Source organism: Diorhabda carinulata, chromosome 4 (genome assembly GCF_026250575.1).
Source record: "Diorhabda carinulata isolate Delta chromosome 4, icDioCari1.1, whole genome shotgun sequence".
NCBI lineage: Eukaryota > Metazoa > Arthropoda > Insecta > Coleoptera > Chrysomelidae > Diorhabda > Diorhabda carinulata.
In genome coordinates this window covers 32421581-32439023 of record NC_079463.1, presented here as the reverse complement: position 1 = coordinate 32439023, position 17443 = coordinate 32421581, and the positions used below count along the sequence as shown (strand labels likewise).

The following is a 17443-nucleotide window of genomic DNA, read 5'->3' as shown; positions in this document are numbered from 1 at the left end:
AAGTTTCAAGCATCGAATCTTTTAGTTAAATATAAAAATTTGAGGTTAAAATGTTCAATTAAAAGCACTGAAGGCGATGACTTTGTTATAGAAACGTACCTTAAGTGGTAAGTCATGGTTTTCTTGTTGTAAATCAAATTGTAGAATGAAAGTTTCGAAAGATACATTTGAACTACTGTCATAAAGTGTGGAAACCCTACAAAACTGACTAATTTTTTGATATTAACGGATAAAAGAGGATAATACAAATACATTTTCACAATTTATTTATATAAAACAACATATTTACTTATATATAAAGAACTGATATACATATTTTTTTGGGTAGCTTATAAATAGAATTGCTTCACAATTGATTATCTAATTTCTTCTTCTTCGTACTCTAGATATCCTCCAAGCGTTCGGTTCTTCATATTTATTATACAAAGGTTCCAAACGTTGATTCTTCTTGAATTTACTAAGTTTAGTTGGATCTGAAAATTTAAAGAATGCGGGTGCGAATTCCACCAACCATTTAGGATCGATTGTTGTCACTTCTCTCATATATTCTTTTGTCGTTTGTACTAATTCATGGTAAATTACCCTAAAAAAAATTTAATAAATCCCAAATCGTTACGGAATATTAGTACTACTTACCATTCTGGTTGTCGGTTAAATAAAGCGCTAGAAGGGTGTATATACACAACTTGACTATCCACTAAAGTTCTATAACCTTCTTGAGGATCTTTTTTTCCTGCGTTCCTAAAGAATCCAGAACAAATGGCTTTTTGCACCCGCACTGTGTTCCTTTCAGCTGACACTACGTCCAATTTATGTCTGTCCATAATTCCCAACAGCTGTTTTCTAACATCTTGAGCTCTTTTTAACGTTCTAATCTGTACGAAATTTTCGTAGCACCAAGCGTTCGAAAATTTATTATTTTTCCAGCTATTGTATACTGCCAGAAGTGTTAAATGATCACCTTCGGGTTGATTGAATTTAGCTTTTTTCTGATCGGCCAAAGCCTGTTTGTCTTTTGGTCGATAGAAGACGTTCTGAACAGATAACATACTGACTATTGTTAATATTTCATCGGAGCATTGTAGAGCTACTGACATTATCAACATTTTGGAAAGATTCGGTTCTAAAGGAAACTCTGCCATCTGAAACAAAATTTTTTAAAAAAATAAAGAAGCTAATGACATACCTGCAGTTAATTTTAAAGATAAATTACCCTCCTGCCTAATCTGGTAAGTAATCCTTCGTCATCTAGTGCAGATAGGGAATGCAACTGTTCCAAGGCCATAATTAAGGACTCTACAGGTGGTGCATCCATGAAATCGAAATGTAGCAAATCATTTATACCCATAGTTTTTAATTGTAACACAGTTGTCGCTAAATTAGTTCGTTGAATTTCCGGTACTGGAGTTGGAAGCATTTCGTCTCTATAAGCTCTTTCGGTATAAAGTCTGTAACATTTTCCAGGACCTGTCCTACCGGCTCGACCTGCTCTCTGTTTAGCTTGGGCCTAAAAATATTTTATTTATAAATAAAACCTCAATTATATCCGTATTAAATTGATTATTTACCTGTGAAATAGGTGTGACTACCAGAGAATCCATACCGGTTTTGGAATTGTAGACTTTTTGTTTAACGAACCCGGGGTCTACCACATAGTAAATCCCATCGATGGTTAATGACGTTTCGGCTATGTTAGTGGCTATTACAACTTTTCTACTTCCAGGTGGCGCAGGTTCGAATATTCTAGTTTGCATTTCCGAAGGTAGAGCCGAATATACAGGTAAAATTATAAGTTCTGGTACATCAGGACCTGAAATAAATCATTTTTATCATACAATTGAAATTTCTACTAATATAATACTTACCTAATGATTTCATTCTTTCATATAAAATTTCACAAGCGGTATCAATCTCTTCTTGACCGGTTAAAAAAAGTAGAATATCCCCAGGTGGTTCCCTCAGATGTATCTGCATCACTGTAATTAAACTCGCGTCTAAATAATCAGTTTCTGGTTCTTTGGTATACAAAACTTCCACTGGGAAAGTTCTTCCCGGTATTGTGAATATGGGAGCTTTGAAAAAATATTGTGAAAATTTAACTGCATCTAATGTAGCTGAGGTTACGATTAATTTTAATTCTTCTCGTTTCATGACTGCTTGTTTTAGTAAACCGAACAAGACGTCTGTGTGTATGGTTCGTTCGTGGGCTTCGTCCAACATTATTACAGAATACTGTTTTAAATCTAGATCCATCAGACATTCTCTCAATAACATACCTATAAGAAAGAATATTATAATGCAGATTCAATTTAAATGATTCAAATCAGTAGAAAGAACACTAATTAGTCCCAGAACTGATTTATAATACTGAAAATTGGGTTAAAAATGCCCCACAGAAGAACTAACCGTCTGTCATGTATTTTATCAACGTTTCTGGGCTGGTGCAATCTTCGAAACGAATCGTATAACCAACTTCTTGACCTAGTCTACAACCAAACTCTTCTGCTACTCTTTTAGCGACTGACATAGCTGCTACTCTTCTCGGTTGGGTGCAACCTATTTTTCCTCTAGCTGTAAATCCGACCTCGGCTAAATATTGAGTAATTTGCGTCGTTTTGCCTGAACCGGTTTCTCCAATCACAATAAGAATTTGATTATCGGTTACTGCTTTACGTAATTCTTCCTTTAATTTGTATATCGGTAATGATTGACGTTGTTCAATTATAGTTAAGTTCGTCTTTTTACCAAATGATGACTTTTTACCACCTAAAAATGTATTAAAGCATAACCGTAGAAGATATAGTCAAATAAGTTTAAAAATATCATACCTATCACATGTTTTTTCCATTCTGGCAAGTCTTGCACCTGCAGACCAATACCTCTGCCCATAATTCTAGTTTCATCTTCCGGTAGAGGATCTATCCAACTCTTGTTCTTTCCCGACGGTTGGGAATCGACTTCTTGTTCTCTTTGAAGCATTTTTTGTTCACGTCGTTCTTTTGCTAAAGCAGATTGCATCATTGCGGCTTGGGCAAGGGATCCATCAGGGTTTTTCACTATTCTCACTGGACTTAAATCATGAAGGGCTCTACCGTGACCTGAAACTTCCAATTTATAGAACAAATCTTTATGTATCTAGTGATATTTCACCTTGTAAAAACGGAGGTTCGTCTTCCACTAACTCGATTTCAATATCAGCTTCTCCGTCTTCTTCTTTTGGTAACAAACCGGTTTCTTCATCAAAATCTGGTAATTCACTTTTATCAATGCAACCAGATGAGATCATTTGCTTGATTTCCCATCTTTCCGGACTTGAAATTCTCGTCACACGTTTCCTGGAATCTTCTTCGCCTTCATCTAGTTAAAATTAAAAAAAACTAATGTTGAAAATCAATGAAAAGAATCGAAATATTACCTATATTGATTGGGAGTCGTAATACTGAAGTGCTATTATTTATCGGTCTATCTGGATTTCTATCTCTATCTTCTCTTTCGGTTGGAGCGTGGGATAGAGGATTCAAATCTTTTCCTGTCATTTGACAAACGTCTTTCATTGATAATGATACTTTTTGCCCTGTTACAGTCAATACTTTCACCTAAAGTTGATAGAAATACATACAATACATTATTATTATAAATAATTAGATTTCTGACTCACGTAATTATAATAAATGTAATTATATACAAAAAACACAAATTTACTTGATAAAATTGTTATAAAATCGTTTTTTTTTTATTTACCTTCACTCTGGCTGCTCTAGAAGTTACTTCTGATACATTCGTCACTCTACCTTCGGCCCTCAATTGAGAAATATGTACTAGACCTTCCCATCTCTTCTTTAGACCTTCTAATTGTACGAAACAACCAAATGGTACAATATTAGATACTTTACCATTATAGATCTGAAATATATAAATGAAACATAATTTGTAGTTCTATATACCAATAAAAAACTCCTTACTTTTCCAGGAATAGGTTCATCATCAAATTCCTGATTGTCCTTCTCACTTTTAAATCTCTTTTCAGAACTTCTTTCCCTTCTTCTACTACCCCTAGATCTACTTCTATCCCTTTTGTCTCTTCTTTTATCCCTTGATCTACTTCTACCTCTATTTCTTCTATCTCTTGATCTGCTCCTATCTCTTTCTTTTCTATTTCTATATCGATCCTCATCTACATCTGTTCTAGTTCTTGAATTACTTCGTCTATTTCTCTTTTTATCTCTAGATCGACTTCTACAGCGTTTTTCTTTTTTGTAATCTCTTTCTCTAGATTTTGACTTTTTTCTTTTTATAGACCTAGAATCTGATCTACTGGTGGTTAATGTTTTCTTTTCTTCGACACTGGAGCTCCTCGATCTTTGTTTGTTTACTTGTTTTTGAGAAGGAGCGTCTGCTTCAAATTGTTTCATTAAATCTGCTACAATATCGAAATCCTCATTTTCTTCTATTTCTTTTTCTGTATATAAAGGTTTCTGGATTTCATTTGGTAATGCTAAGCCGGGGAACTTTGTAGCTAACGTATCTTTTTCTTCAACAACGATTTGTTCCTTCGGTTTCATGTGTTGTATAATACGCAATAAATTAGATATAAAGGAATCTGAAAACTCGGCACCATTTTCTATTAGAGCTATTTTGAATGTTTCGAGAGTATTATTTTTCTCGGATAAATGTATGATGAATTCCGCTGAAATATAAAAAAATTATCTATAATAGAACAATGTAATAGTTAATAAAACATACCCAAATCTTTATCGTTCATACCAAGATGGTTTTCTAGTTCCGTACAAACTTTCGATACCAACGAAAGATATTCTAACTTTTGTAATTCATTCATTTTTTTCTTTTAAGAAATTTAATTTGTATTATTAACCAAATTTAAATATACAAAATATGGCTGTGACAACTATTAGACATTTTCTAATATTCAAATAGTTGTAGAAGAAGAATTACTGCCAACTTTTCTTGGTTTTTAGAATATAATATACCTTAAATCTTATTATATTGTATAAAATATTAATTGAACAAGTGAATAATTCTAATTTTATTCATGTTATGTAAAATATAAATATAATTAAAATATCGAAATTTATATATTTGGTTATATTTGTATTACCAACTTTCAGGATTAGATATTGACGTATGACAGATGAATTTTGTTCTGTGGGTGATGTGGCGAAAGTTGACGTCACACGTCACCGGCCTGTACAAAAGGGCGACGCCATATTAGATGTTTGATTCTGGCTAGCTGTCAGTTTAGTGAAAAAAAAATTGTCATTTTACCAAAAAACTATAAAACGTTTTGATAAGTGAACTGGAAACTGTTTAAATTTTATTTTGTGTTTTGTTGCAACATAAAGGCAACATGACGCAGCCACTGTTACCTATCAAGTTTCAAGAACATTTGCAGGTAAAAAACAAAACGCCCCTTACCTACTTAGATCTCCATTTTCGCTATATTAATAGCAATGATTTCTTGCATTGTCTTATAGTTCATCACTTTTAATTTAGATAGTACTTGAAATTTATATAAATAGGTCCCAATTCGCCGGTACTTTTGGTACTATAACAAGGGGGCGGATTGTAGAATAAAAATACTTTTTCTTGTTTTTTTTAAATCCTGTTTTAAGTTACCGATACTGTCAATGACTTTTTATTAGATTATTTAAAAATACTAAGAGTAGTTTTTTTATATTTACACGTTTTATTAACAATTTATTCATATGAAGTAAGAAATAATTTTTAAGTTTATTGCTAATATTTGGAGCAGTATTATAAATTGTTGGTTGATTCCATTTAGGGAAGTTTGTGGTACTAAACATTCCAAAAATTGGTAACTTATTTATTAGCAAGCGAATTATATATTCAATTATTTGAAATATATTTTCACAGTGTTTTTGTTTCCACCATGTAGCTTTCTTTCAAATTTTTATGGTGTGTCCCATAAAAAATTATCTACTTGTGAATCAATTTCAATCAAATTTCATTTATCATTAGTCATTTACATATCTAGTTAATTTGATATAAAAAAAATTGCATATTTTTTACCACTTTCTACATGAAAAGATTGAGTTTAGTGTGGAGATAAAGTAGAAAAGGACAGTGACACCTTTATAATAGCATCAATTGTGAAGCTATTGTGATTTATTTTCTTTTTACATAGTTAATATGTTATATATATGCATAGGTTTTCTGGGTTTTGATGTCACTAGTAACAAGATAATTGATTAGATTCCAACATGGAAGAATTTTGGAAATAATTTGTCATTAAACTACATTCCTGAGCAAAAAACTCTATTCACAAGCTGTAGGCAAAAGTCTATAGCAAAAAATCTGTTGCTTCCATTCTTTTTCTGATTTTAGCATCTCAAAGCCTTTAGTTTTATGAGTGGTCTATGTTGTTATGGTGTTATTTTTTTTGGCAAAGAAAAAGACTCATAAAAAGGAATATTGGGTTATAATTAACAGTTAAGAAAATATAAGCTTTAATTCGTCAACATAATAATTTATTTGAAATTCACCTATCCCCTGGCCCTAATAACAGCTTCCAATCACTTTTTATGGATCAAATAAGTTTCGGTTCAGTTATTAGGTTCGATTTCGTGGCTAGGGCTATCCTGAATTTTTCATCCCATAAATGCTCAATAGTATTTAACTTCGGGCTGCGCGCTTGCCAATCCATAGCGTCATTTTCGGCATCTTGTAAATACTGCCGTCGGGAATATTTGGATGGGTGTTGTCCTGCATTAGGATGAAGTTTTCTTCTTCATATATATCGTTTCATCAATAATTTCAATTAAAACTAACTCAGTTTTTGCTTCCATTGAAATGTCCGCTTAAGCCATCCAGCAATCTCCTCCAAAAGCCACCTTTTTTCTCCTGGTTTTGTGTAGACACATCCTCTTCTATTGCCACAATGCAGGCACACTCTGTTTTCGCCTGATAAGAGAACGGAGCCCTATTGTTCTCGTAGACGAGCTGCTCGATGCGCTGGGGGTAATTTGGAGCCAGTAGCTGGCGTTTTTGGCTCAAAATTAGCTACCTTTAGTCTTCTTTTGTCTATACAGCCAATGAAAACTACTCCTCCCGTTTTTTTGAGCTTTTCTTAGATAACCTTTTATAAGGGTCAGTTACACCTAATTAGCACTATTGTAAACAGGCATAAAAAAGGTGGTTACAGATCATAACATATTGTTGGAGTGAGGAGGCATGAAACGTTATAATGTTTTATATCATTTTGAAGCTAATGTCATTAGTTTCAAGATTTTCTAAGAAAAATACGATTTCGTGTTCATTGATTTGCGATTGTAAGGTGTTGTTTTTATGCTGCAAATCAGTGATTTTTTTTATATCAATAATAAAATGCTGAATCAATATCATCAAATATGCTTTATAGAAGAGATCTGAATGTAGGTAAAAATAAAACAAGGTCAAACATTCCTCTCAAATACCCTAATTAATTCTTTATCAAGATATTGATTTTTGTTGGCTTGGCATATGTAAAATATCTTACTATAGATATTTGACCTACTTTTTGAAAAATATTCTAAAGGAAAGTCTATTGGTCTAATTCTATCATGCTTAATATCTAGTTTGTTTCATGTTTATATGATGGAAAGCCTAAATTATGTTCATCATTCTAATTTTTACAAAAATATTTATATAAACATTAGCCTTAGAAAATGGATTCTATACAACTTTGACTGTAAATATTTCTGATTAAACCCTTTAGTCATATGAAACTATGTATTTGATATGGATTATAAATATTTTTGTGATACTTTCAGCTTACCAATGTTGGCATTAATGCAGCCAACATCACGTTTGCTACTCTCACCATGGAGAGTGACAAATATATTTGCGTTAGAGAAAAAGTTGGTGAAACATCTCAAGTTGTAATAATCGATATGGCAGATACTGGAAATCCAATAAGAAGACCGATCACTGCTGAAAGCGCCATTATGAATCCAGCATCTAAAGTTATCGCCCTTAAAGGTAAATTTCAAATAATATTGTCTTCTTTTAAATAATATAGAATGTTGTTGCAGGAAAAGCTGGTGTAGAAACCCAAAAGACACTTCAAATTTTCAACATAGAAATGAAATCTAAAATGAAAGCACATACCATGAATGAGGATGTAATTTTTTGGAAATGGATCAGTCCTAATACCCTAGCTTTAGTTACAGAAACATCGGTTTATCATTGGTCCATGGAAGGGGATTCTGTTCCAACAAAAATGTTTGATAGGTAAGTTCAATGGAATTAATTAGTGATAGGTATATGACGAAATTTTATTTTTTTTTAGGCATTCATCTCTCAATGGCTGTCAGATTATTAATTATCGTACAGATCCAAAACAAAATTGGTTACTGCTTGTAGGCATCAGTGCTCAACAATCTAGAGTTGTTGGTGCGATGCAATTGTACTCAGTCGAACGAAAATGCTCTCAACCAATAGAAGGTCACGCCGCATCTTTTGCCTCATTCAAAATGGATGGGAATCCAGAACCGTCAACTCTTTTCTGTTTTGCCGTGAGAACTCTACAAGGAGGAAAACTGCATGTTATAGAAGTAAATTTGTCTTTAATTTTCCATGTTCTGTAAATATTTTATAATTTTGTTGATATTTTCAGGTAGGTCAGAGTCCTGCAGGTAACCAACCATTTCCCAAAAAGACAGTCGATGTTTTCTTTCCACCAGAAGCACAAAATGATTTTCCTGTAGCTATGCAAGTGTCTTCAAAATATGACGTGATCTATCTGATAACCAAGTATGGTTACATTCACATGTACGACATTGAAAGCGGTACTTGCATCTACATGAACAGAATATCAAGTGAAACTATTTTTGTTACTGCCCCACATGAAAGTACCGGTGGAATTATTGGTAAATTTCTTTTTCTTCGATGTTAAACAACTTTATAAACAAATATTTTGTAGGAGTTAATAGAAGAGGTCAAGTACTATCAGTTTCCGTAGACGAAGAAAACATTATTAGATACATTAATACGATTTTACATAATGCAGATCTAGCACTACGTTTAGCTACCAGAAATAATCTAGCTGGGGCGGAAGAATTGTTTGTTAGCAAATTCCAATTGTTATTTCAGAACGGACAGTACGCCGAAGCTGCAAAAGTTGCTGCAAATGCTCCAAAAGGTACTTCAACATCATCTTCATCCAATTACAACATATCTAATGTTTCATGTTACAGGAATTTTAAGAACACCTGCTACCATTCAAATGTTCCAACAAGTTCCAACTCAACCCGGACAAAACAGTCCGCTTTTGCAGTATTTTGGTATACTACTAGATCAAGGACAATTGAACAGGTATTCATGTCTTATATGATAGAAGTAGTTGAGATAAAATGCATTAATTTCAGATACGAATCTTTGGAACTATGTAAACCTGTTCTTCTACAAGGACGTAAACAATTATTAGAAAAATGGTTGAAAGAAGAAAAATTGGAATGCTCTGAAGAATTAGGGGACCTAGTTAAACAAGCGGATCCAACTTTAGCTTTATCTGTTTATCTTAGAGCTAACGTACCCGCTAAAGTAAGAATATGTTTGTTTATATTTATCATATTGTTTAAATTAACGATTGTTTTAGGTTATCCAAAGTTTTGCCGAAACCGGTCAGTTCCAGAAGATTGTCTTGTATGCCAAGAAAGTGTCTTATACGCCCGATTACATATTCCTACTAAGACAAGTAATGAGAACCAATCCAGATCAAGGTGCGGCCTTTGCTGGCATGTTAGTAGCTGATGAGGAACCTCTAGCCGATATTAATCAAATTGTTGATATTTTCATGGAACAAAATATGGTTCAACAATGTACCGCTTTCTTATTGGATGCCTTGAAGAATAACAGACCCACCGAAGGACATTTGCAAACAAGGTATGCTCATATTTCTAGTTTAGTGTCACATTAGGGTTAAATTGATGATTGTTTTTTCCAGACTTCTGGAAATGAATTTAATGTCTGCACCCCAAGTAGCAGACGCTATCTTGGGTAACAACATGTTCACTCATTACGACCGTCCACATGTAGCGCAGCTCTGCGAGAAAGCTGGTCTTCTGCAAAGAGCTCTTGAACATTATACCGATTTGTACGACATCAAAAGAGCAGTAGTTCACACGCATTTACTACCGGCTGATTGGCTAGTTAATTTCTTTGGTACTCTAAGTGTTGAAGACAGTTTGGAATGTTTGAGGGCTATGCTTACAGCAAATATAAGACAGAATTTACAAATTTGCGTTCAGATAGCGACCAAATATCATGAACAGTTAACCACCAAGGCTCTAATTGATTTGTTTGAAGGGTTCAAAAGTTACGAAGGTTAGTTTGTCTTATTCCAGAAGAAAATATTTTTGGATAACTATAAAATTGATTGTTTGATTTCACAGGTTTATTCTACTTCCTTGGTTCTATTGTAAACTTCTCGCAAGATCAAGAAGTTCATTTTAAATACATCCAGGCTGCTTGTAAGACTGGACAAATAAAAGAAGTCGAACGTATTTGCAGAGAATCAAATTGTTATAGCCCCGAACGTGTTAAGAACTTCCTTAAAGAAGCCAAATTGACAGATCAATTACCATTGATAATAGTATGCGATAGATTCGATTTTGTACACGACTTGGTACTGTATTTGTACAGAAATTCATTGCAAAAGTATATCGAGATTTATGTACAGAAAGTCAATCCCAGCCGTTTACCTGTAAGTAAACCCTTTATTAAACCAATATAAGATCCACAATCAATCATTTTTTATATTTAAAATAAATTTAGTGAACGTTAAATCTTGTCACAAAACATTGTCGAGTATGTCCAATATTGAAAGTAAACTAGATTCTTATTGATACTACTCTGAATAGGTACGGTAACTTGGCCTTGACTATCTTATTATACAGTTAGTGAATATTCTGGAAAGTTATAAAAATGTATTTATAGGGCTTCAGATTGGCTATAAAAACAAACAGTATACAAGGGGGGGTATAGAAGTTGTTGAAAATTGATATTTTTTTATAAAAAATCTGGGAATTTTTTAGGTTGTCGTGGGAGGTCTTTTAGACGTCGATTGTTCAGAAGATATAATAAAAAATTTAATTTTAGTAGTGAGGGGACAATTTTCGACTGATGAATTGGTCGAGGAAGTGGAAAAAAGAAACAGATTGAAATTATTATTGCCTTGGTTAGAAAGTAGAGTTCACGAAGGGTGTGTTGAGCCCGCGACACACAATGCTTTAGCTAAGATTTATATCGATTCCAATAACAATGCCGAGAGGTTTTTAAAGGAAAATCAATGGTGAGTAAATTGAAAAAAATATTTTTCCTACTTTTTCAAAAACTAAACTTCGGTTTTTAGGTACGATTCTCGCGTTGTCGGTCGTTATTGCGAAAAACGTGATCCTCATTTAGCTTGTGTAGCATATGAACGCGGTCAGTGCGATAGGGAATTGATAGCGGTTTGTAACGAAAACTCCTTATTCAAATCGGAAGCTAGATATTTGGTCCGCAGACGTGACGGAGAATTATGGGCCGAAGTACTCCAAGAAAGCAACCCTTACAGGTAATATACTCATCATTAGAGGGAGGACTGTGTTTTATTTCCATTTATTGATGAATTTTTAGACGACAATTGATTGATCAAGTAGTTCAAACCGCTTTAAGTGAAACTCAAGATCCGGAAGATATTTCTGTAACAGTAAAGGCTTTCATGACGGCCGATTTGCCGAACGAACTTATAGAATTATTAGAAAAGATTGTTCTAGATAGTTCTGTATTTTCCGAACACAGAAACCTACAAAACTTGCTTATACTCACAGGTATGTTTAATAAAAATTAATATTAATTGAATTAAAACTGACCTTCTGATTGTTCCCTTTGAATTGATCTTGTGAATATTCATTTTCTAGTGCTCCTGTATTATATAATTACTCATTTTACTACTTTTCTTGGTGATCAGTGTGAAATGGTCGTAACTTGTAATCTTGGACATTTGAACTACTATAGAAATTGTTTCTTCAATTAGGCACATTACTTATTGATTGAAGTTCATTTGAACTACTCAAATTTGTGGTGTAGATGACTACATTTCTTAATAGAAACAAATAGTTTTTTTTTTTGTTAGAAAAGAAACAAATAATTTGTCGTAAAATCCCTTCAAGCATATACTGAAACAAATGAATTTTTAACCAGTCAGAAGATAGAACCTGATTTAGCACTCAATCGATTCAAACAGAATTTTTTGTAAAAAAATTTATGTAAATGTTGTAATTTCGCAATTTTATTTTTATTTTAGCTATCAAGGCTGATGCTACAAGGGTCATGGATTATATAAACCGCTTGGACAACTACGACGCCCCCGATATAGCTAACATAGCTATAAATAATCATCTTTACGAAGAAGCTTTCGCTATATTCAAAAAATTCGATGTCAACACCTCCGCTATCCAAGTCCTAATAGAACAGGTTAACAATTTAGATCGCGCCTACGAATTTGCTGGTAAGAAACTGTTATTGCAACTTCTACAATTTTTTTCAATTTTTTTTTATTCTACAGAACGTTGTAATGAACCCGCCGTTTGGAGTCAACTTGCGAAAGCACAACTCAACCAAGGTCTAGTCAAAGAAGCTATAGATTCTTACATTAAAGCCGACGATCCATCCGCTTACATCGACGTCGTGGAAACTGCTTCCAAGAATAATAGCTGGGAAGATCTAGTACGCTATCTTCAGATGGCTAGAAAGAAGGCGAGAGAAAGTTACATTGAATCCGAGTTGATTTACTCGTATGCAAAAACTGGTAGATTAGCTGATCTGGAAGAGTTCATCAGCGGTCCTAACCATGCCGATATACAAAAGATTGGTGATAGGTAAGAATAGAAAAATCGTCCTATTGTTCACTAATATAAAACGTATTTTTTTTGTAGATGTTTTGATGATAAGATGTACGATGCTGCTAAACTTCTCTATAACAACGTATCGAATTTTGCTCGTCTTGCTATTACTTTAGTACACCTCAAAGAATTTCAAGGCGCTGTCGATAGTGCTAGGAAGGCTAACAGTACTAGAACATGGAAAGAAGTATGTTTTGCGTGCGTAGATGCCGAGGAATTCCGATTGGCGCAGATGTGCGGTATGCACATCGTCGTTCATGCCGATGAACTACAAGATTTGATCAACTATTACCAAGATAGAGGTAAAAAATTTCAGTAATTAGTAATAAATCTTGTTTTTATCGAAATTTGTTGTATTTTAGGTTATTTCGACGAACTTATCGGTCTATTGGAGGCTGCTCTGGGTCTTGAAAGAGCCCATATGGGCATGTTTACAGAATTAGCGATTCTTTATTCCAAATACAAACCTATCAAGATGCGTGAACATTTAGAATTGTTCTGGTCTCGAGTGAACATACCCAAAGTTCTCAGAGCTGCAGAACAGGTAATTAAATACATTTTAATTGCCTCATCTTCACATATATTCATCTAATCTTTCAGTATTCACTCAACATCTCTTTTCCTTTTACCTTTTCAGCTTCCAGTCCCTCTTTTAGCAATTTCTTCCGCTGCCTTTTGTCTTCATTCCTCTTTGTTTCATTTCTTTTTCTAGTCGTTTTCTACATTTATTTTCCTATCTTCTGTTTTATGGTATTCATATATCATTAGTTTTGTCTTTTAGGCACATTTGTGGGCAGAACTGGTATTTTTGTACGATAAATACGAAGAATATGACAATGCGGTTCTAGCTATGATGGCTCATCCTACTGAAGCTTGGCGCGAAGGACATTTTAAAGACATCATCACCAAAGTGGCCAACATTGAACTGTATTACAAAGCGATTCAGTTCTACCTCGACTATAAACCGCTGTTATTAAATGATCTTTTATTAGTTTTGGCACCAAGAATGGATCACACTAGGTAAGATTTACCATGTTACAGTGTTGTCGTGTCTACACCTTCATAAACATGTTTTTTCAATATTCTGGTCTAATTTGTTACAGAGCTGTTTCATTCTTTTCCAAAACGGGACATTTACAACTAGTCAAGTCCTATTTGAGATCAGTACAAAATTTGAATAACAAAGCGATCAATGAGGCACTCAACTTACTACTTATAGAAGAAGAAGACTTCCAGGTACGCATAGTTTCATCCACATACAGCACCGATTGGAGTGTCCCTAAAAATTTAATTATAATGATTTTTTCCCCTATTTTTGTATCTCGAAGTCTGTCTAGTTATTGTTGTTTTGATCATTTTTAGGGTCTACGAACATCTATCGATGCATTCGATAATTTCGACAACATAGGACTGGCGCAGAGGTTAGAAAAACACGAACTTACCGAGTTCAGAAGAATCGCCGCTTATTTATACAAAGGAAACAACAGGTGGAAACAGAGCGTCGAACTTTGCAAAAAAGATAGGCTATTCAGAGACGCTATGGAATACACTTCGGAATCTAGAAATCAAGAACTGGCTGAAGAATTGTTAGCTTGGTTCTTGGATCGAAAGGCGTACGATTGTTTCTCGGCTTGTTTATACCATGTAAGCTAGTATAACCTCGAAAAATATTTTTTTGTTATTTAAACCTCGAATTATTTTTTTTTTTTAGTGTTACGATTTACTTCGACCAGATGTGATACTGGAATTAGCGTGGAAACATAATATTATGGATTTCGCTATGCCGTTCCTTATACAAGTAACTAGAGAATTAACAACAAAAGTAGAAAAATTAGAACAATCTGACGCCCAAAGACAAAGCGAAGCTGCCGAAGAAACTAACAAACCCATGATGATACCAGAACCACAACTTATGTTAACGGCAGGACCTGGTATGGGTAAGTAAACAAAGCCTTAATTGAATATATATATTTTTTATAAATTTCTTACTTCATAGACCTTTTTTTATATGGTTTTCCTGATTTCAGGTCTCCTTTAATTGAAACTTGTTTATTTTATTGTAGGTATGCCTCCTCAACAGTATGTACCTCCACAAGCCTACCCACAGCCAGCTTATGCCCCTCAAATGCCTTACCAAGGCTACCCGGGAATGTAATATAAGGCCCCCGTTACAGCTAGCTGTATAAAAAAGTGGAATTTTGAATAGTTTTTCGAATTAGAAAATGTTTAACGCTGCTGGACGATAGTGAATATGTAATTAAAAGAAAATTTTAGGCATACATATTATTTCAAAGAAGAAAACAAATTTTATCTTCAAGTATAATGGAAAAAAAATATGGAGAAGTTCCGTTTTTAAAACTATTTATGTTATAAACCAATTAATATATTATTAGTATTTTTGTATGTTTTTGTATAACGTCCTTAATAGTTTGTATTTTTGTTTTAATTGTGATTATATGAAAGTTAGAACTTCTCGATATACGTTTCTCTGCAATAGGATTAATAAAGCTTACAGAAAGTTTTGTTCTGTTTTCACGTGAAGAAAAATGTCGAACAGAAGTAGAGAGTCACCATCTTTTGTTGAAAGTCTTACTATAAGAACCAACCTGCTGATTGGTCCCTATGAATTGATCTTAAACTTCAAATAAATTGAATATACCTTTTCTAGTGCACCTGTATTATATAATTACTAATTTTTTTGGTGGTCAATGTGAAATGGTCGTAACTTGTAAGCTTGGACATTTGATCTACTATCGAAATTGTACACACATAGGCACGTTAGTTATTGATTGTGGTTCATTTGAACTACTCAAAATTGAGGTTTAGTTGACCATATTCCTATAGTAAAACTGTGGCTAAATTTTGCCAAAACAGCCTTAAATTTCAATTTCTGATCCACTCGTATTAAATAATTATTCATTTTACTAACTCTCCACTATCGGAATTGTACGGACGCATTAAGACCTGTTTTATGTTATGGTTCATTTGAACTACTCCAAATTGGATACTTCTCGCTATTGGGGATCAGTTTAAATATTTATCGAGTTCTTCATACACTCAGCATCAAGCATCGAAACTGATTTTAATGTAATAAATATGAATTGGAAGATGTGAACTGATAAAAACGTTCTGTAATTCATTTATGAGCCAAATAATAAAGATACTGTTTTAATATGCTTGAAAACAAAATTCTAGTTAAAATACAATCACTCTCAACTGTTGAAAAATTGTTGTAATGTTTTGGCTTAGAGCTTATTTTGCATTCACCTTTTGTTGCTTGTTTACCGTTTAATAACATAGACCAACAGACATTTTGGTGCCCGCGATTATTGGGTGCAGAATACGAAATGGCCTGATGGCCCAAATCTATTATACATACATCAGGTTATAATTTTTCTATTATATGATTTTCAAAATAGAAGCCAATCATTTGGAATGTGCGAATTGAGTCTGATGAATACCAAAAAAGCTCACAAAGGCACTATTAGTGTATTCAATTTAACTATAGAGGTTACTTACGCACCTATAGATGCCACAACACATGTTTTAATCAAATTTATAGCACAATCTATTTGAGAAAAAGATTTAACTTATAATCTTGGACATTTGACCTACTATCGAAATTGTTTCCTTGACTAGGCACATTAGTTATTGATTGAGGTTTATTTGAACTACTAGAGAGAATTTAAGCAGTATTATAAGAAAAATATACTGATCCGCCTCCTCCAGTAACTAAGTAGTTCTTTTATTTTTAATCCTTCAATGAATTTTAAGTCATCGTAGGGTTTCGTTGAGGTAAATCTTACTTTTTTTATCCCCTACACTCCCTGAGTTTCTGTAGAGCCTTAACCTCAACAAGTATGATTTAGATATGAATTTTTGAAATTACTTCAATTTTTTATTATGAAATTATTTCAAATATTTAATTTTTAGCTACAACTGATTGAAAAGTGGCTTTTTTCGAAATCGAACCCAAATCAGTTGTTTTCTGGTACCGAATTTTGTTGGCCTGTGTAATAAATGTAAATATATATTTTTATTGTAACTAGCACTTACCTGTAGCGTGTATATAAACAAATTAATAGTTTATATGAGAATTATTCAATTTTTCTTATTTTTATTTTATAATTTTGTAGTCCATTTATCATTCCTTATTTAAATATAGATATATATGTATATGAAGCTACTATTTATGAAATGGAAGTGATTCTTTCAACTAAATTTATTGTTTTCCTATTCATTATTCGTATTTAATTATGTTAAGATTTTGCGAATATATTAGTAAATATGTGTAAAGATCCACGTTTTTTTTATTTATACCATCGATCAATAAGCCCCCAAATCCATTGCAGGTCATCACTATAAATCACATTTCTATAATCTTATACTTAAATTACTGGTGGTAAATTTTAAACTCCTCCCCTGTAATAGTTTGTTTTTATAGAATTTCTTCAAATATCAGTCCAAAAATCAATTACAATGGCGACAAAAGAGGGGGTTGCACCAGAAAATATACAAAAAGTCCTGATTGTCCTGATGGA

General features: G+C 33.2%; 2 protein-coding genes across 2 annotated transcripts; one reads left to right on the top strand and one right to left on the bottom strand.

Moving 5' to 3' along the window:
* Positions 1-249: 249 nt before the first annotated feature.
* Positions 250-5203, bottom strand: LOC130893142 (ATP-dependent RNA helicase DHX8). Its single transcript, XM_057798999.1, has 12 exons — positions 4744-5203; positions 3963-4687; positions 3742-3903; positions 3416-3596; positions 3151-3357; positions 2829-3098; positions 2407-2766; positions 1866-2276; positions 1569-1810; positions 1214-1507; positions 637-1142; positions 250-583 (listed from the first exon to the last, which is right to left on the bottom strand). Exons 1-12 carry the CDS (start codon positions 4835-4837, stop codon positions 361-363), a joined length of 3675 nt encoding a protein of 1224 aa, XP_057654982.1. The 5' UTR covers positions 4838-5203; the 3' UTR covers positions 250-360.
* LOC130893139 (clathrin heavy chain) lies at positions 5182-17202 on the top strand. Its single transcript, XM_057798985.1, has 23 exons — positions 5182-5410; positions 7788-7995; positions 8049-8247; positions 8306-8570; positions 8633-8885; positions 8939-9157; positions 9213-9330; positions 9384-9558; positions 9614-9900; positions 9962-10341; positions 10410-10720; positions 11052-11308; positions 11369-11572; positions 11635-11828; positions 12305-12508; positions 12566-12878; positions 12936-13204; positions 13265-13446; positions 13684-13922; positions 14006-14138; positions 14265-14546; positions 14614-14839; positions 14966-17202. The coding sequence occupies exons 1-23, from the start codon at positions 5366-5368 to the stop codon at positions 15055-15057; spliced, it is 5055 nt and encodes a 1684-aa protein (XP_057654968.1). The 5' UTR covers positions 5182-5365; the 3' UTR covers positions 15058-17202.
* The last annotated feature ends 241 nt before the right edge of the window (positions 17203-17443 follow it).